The sequence below is a fragment of the Chinchilla lanigera genome, unplaced genomic scaffold, assembly GCF_000276665.1.
Source record: "Chinchilla lanigera isolate Chin_1 unplaced genomic scaffold, ChiLan1.0 scaffold01289, whole genome shotgun sequence".
In the NCBI taxonomy this organism is placed as follows: Eukaryota; Metazoa; Chordata; class Mammalia; order Rodentia; family Chinchillidae; genus Chinchilla; species Chinchilla lanigera.
This window is the reverse complement of record NW_004956690.1, coordinates 1-1,215: the sequence shown is the minus strand read 5'-3', so window position 1 is coordinate 1,215 and position 1,215 is coordinate 1. Positions and strand designations below refer to the sequence as shown.

The 1,215-nt window shown below is 44.4% G+C and overlaps 1 protein-coding gene across 1 annotated transcript; it reads left to right on the top strand.

The window, feature by feature from the left end:
- Positions 1 to 51: 51 nt before the first annotated feature.
- Positions 52 to 1,207, top strand: LOC106147688 (endogenous retrovirus group K member 7 Env polyprotein-like; the record flags this gene model as incomplete). The annotated part of the gene is given in 1 exon segment (XM_013510234.1): positions 52 to 1,207. A coding segment is annotated over 1 exon segment (1,156 nt), but the record flags the coding sequence as incomplete, so codon positions are not given.
- Between the last annotated feature and the right edge of the window lie 8 nt (positions 1,208 to 1,215).

Genomic DNA, 1,215 nt, shown 5'->3' with positions numbered 1-1,215 from the left:
CCTCTGTGTTTGACCCAGACAGACCATATGAACCTGATCTTCATGTAGCCGTCCCACAATATCATAAACCTGACTCGCTTAGATCATGCCCTTCAGGACTTAAGTCCAAACAGGGCATCTATGCACAGTTGACAGATACCTTGTTTGTATGGGGAACCTGGCATGAATGTGGTTTTGATATAGGACACACAATAACCAACACAGAATATAACCCCATTGTGCATGACTGGTCTCGTTATTGGAAGGAGTCTGAGGAGACTGTCATTAATTATTTCAGTGCTTCCTATCCGGGGGGGCTTCAGGCCCCCAGCTACTCTCTCACTGGGACTCCTCTTGTCCAAAGCCAGCTTTGGAAATTGATTGCTGCCGCACGTCCCTTACGTGTTATGAAACGCTATCAGGGATGTCTTATCAACAGCCGAGAAATTGCTGTTGAGGCCTGTGTGCACTCCCCTTTTTCTCTACTTGTTGATCTCTTCCCTTTCAATCTTACGATACGTCCTTTTGAAGGAGGATATAAACTTTCTTGCTCTACCTGTTTTCTCACTAACTGCCTTAATAGTTCTCTATCCATGCCTTTACGTGTTTTTGTACTACATAAACCTCCTTTTGTGATAATTCCAGTTTCTCTTCCAGACCCATGGGAGGCCTCCACGCCTATAGGCCTCCTTTCCGTGCTACGAGATACACTGACCCGATCCAAACGCTTCGTGGGACTTGTTATAGCTGGCATCGCTGCTGTTATCACTCTCTTGGCTTCTGCATCCCTCAGCGTTGTGAGTCTAATGGAAACCCAGCGCTCTGGTTCCTATGTAAATGAGTTTGCCATAAACATGACTTCTACTTTACTGCTACAAGAACAAGTGAACCACCAGTTGATCACCCGATTGGACTCTTTGGAAGAGGCTGTCATGTATTTAGGAGATCAAGTGTTACGCCTGAAACATCAGTTGTCCCTGTCATGTCACCCCGGGTATCCTGCGATTTGTGTTACTCCTGCCGCTTATAATGAATCTGAAATATCGTGGAAATCTATACAATTGCACCTTATGGGACTTTGGAATGATTCTCAGTTAACTTTTGATGTTTCTGCTTTACATAAAAAGATTATATCTATTGCCCAGGCCCGTGCCTCCTTTAGTAATACATCATGGCAAGTGAATGATATTAATACTATATTGCGAGATTGGGTTTCTGCTTCCCCTTGGCATGATT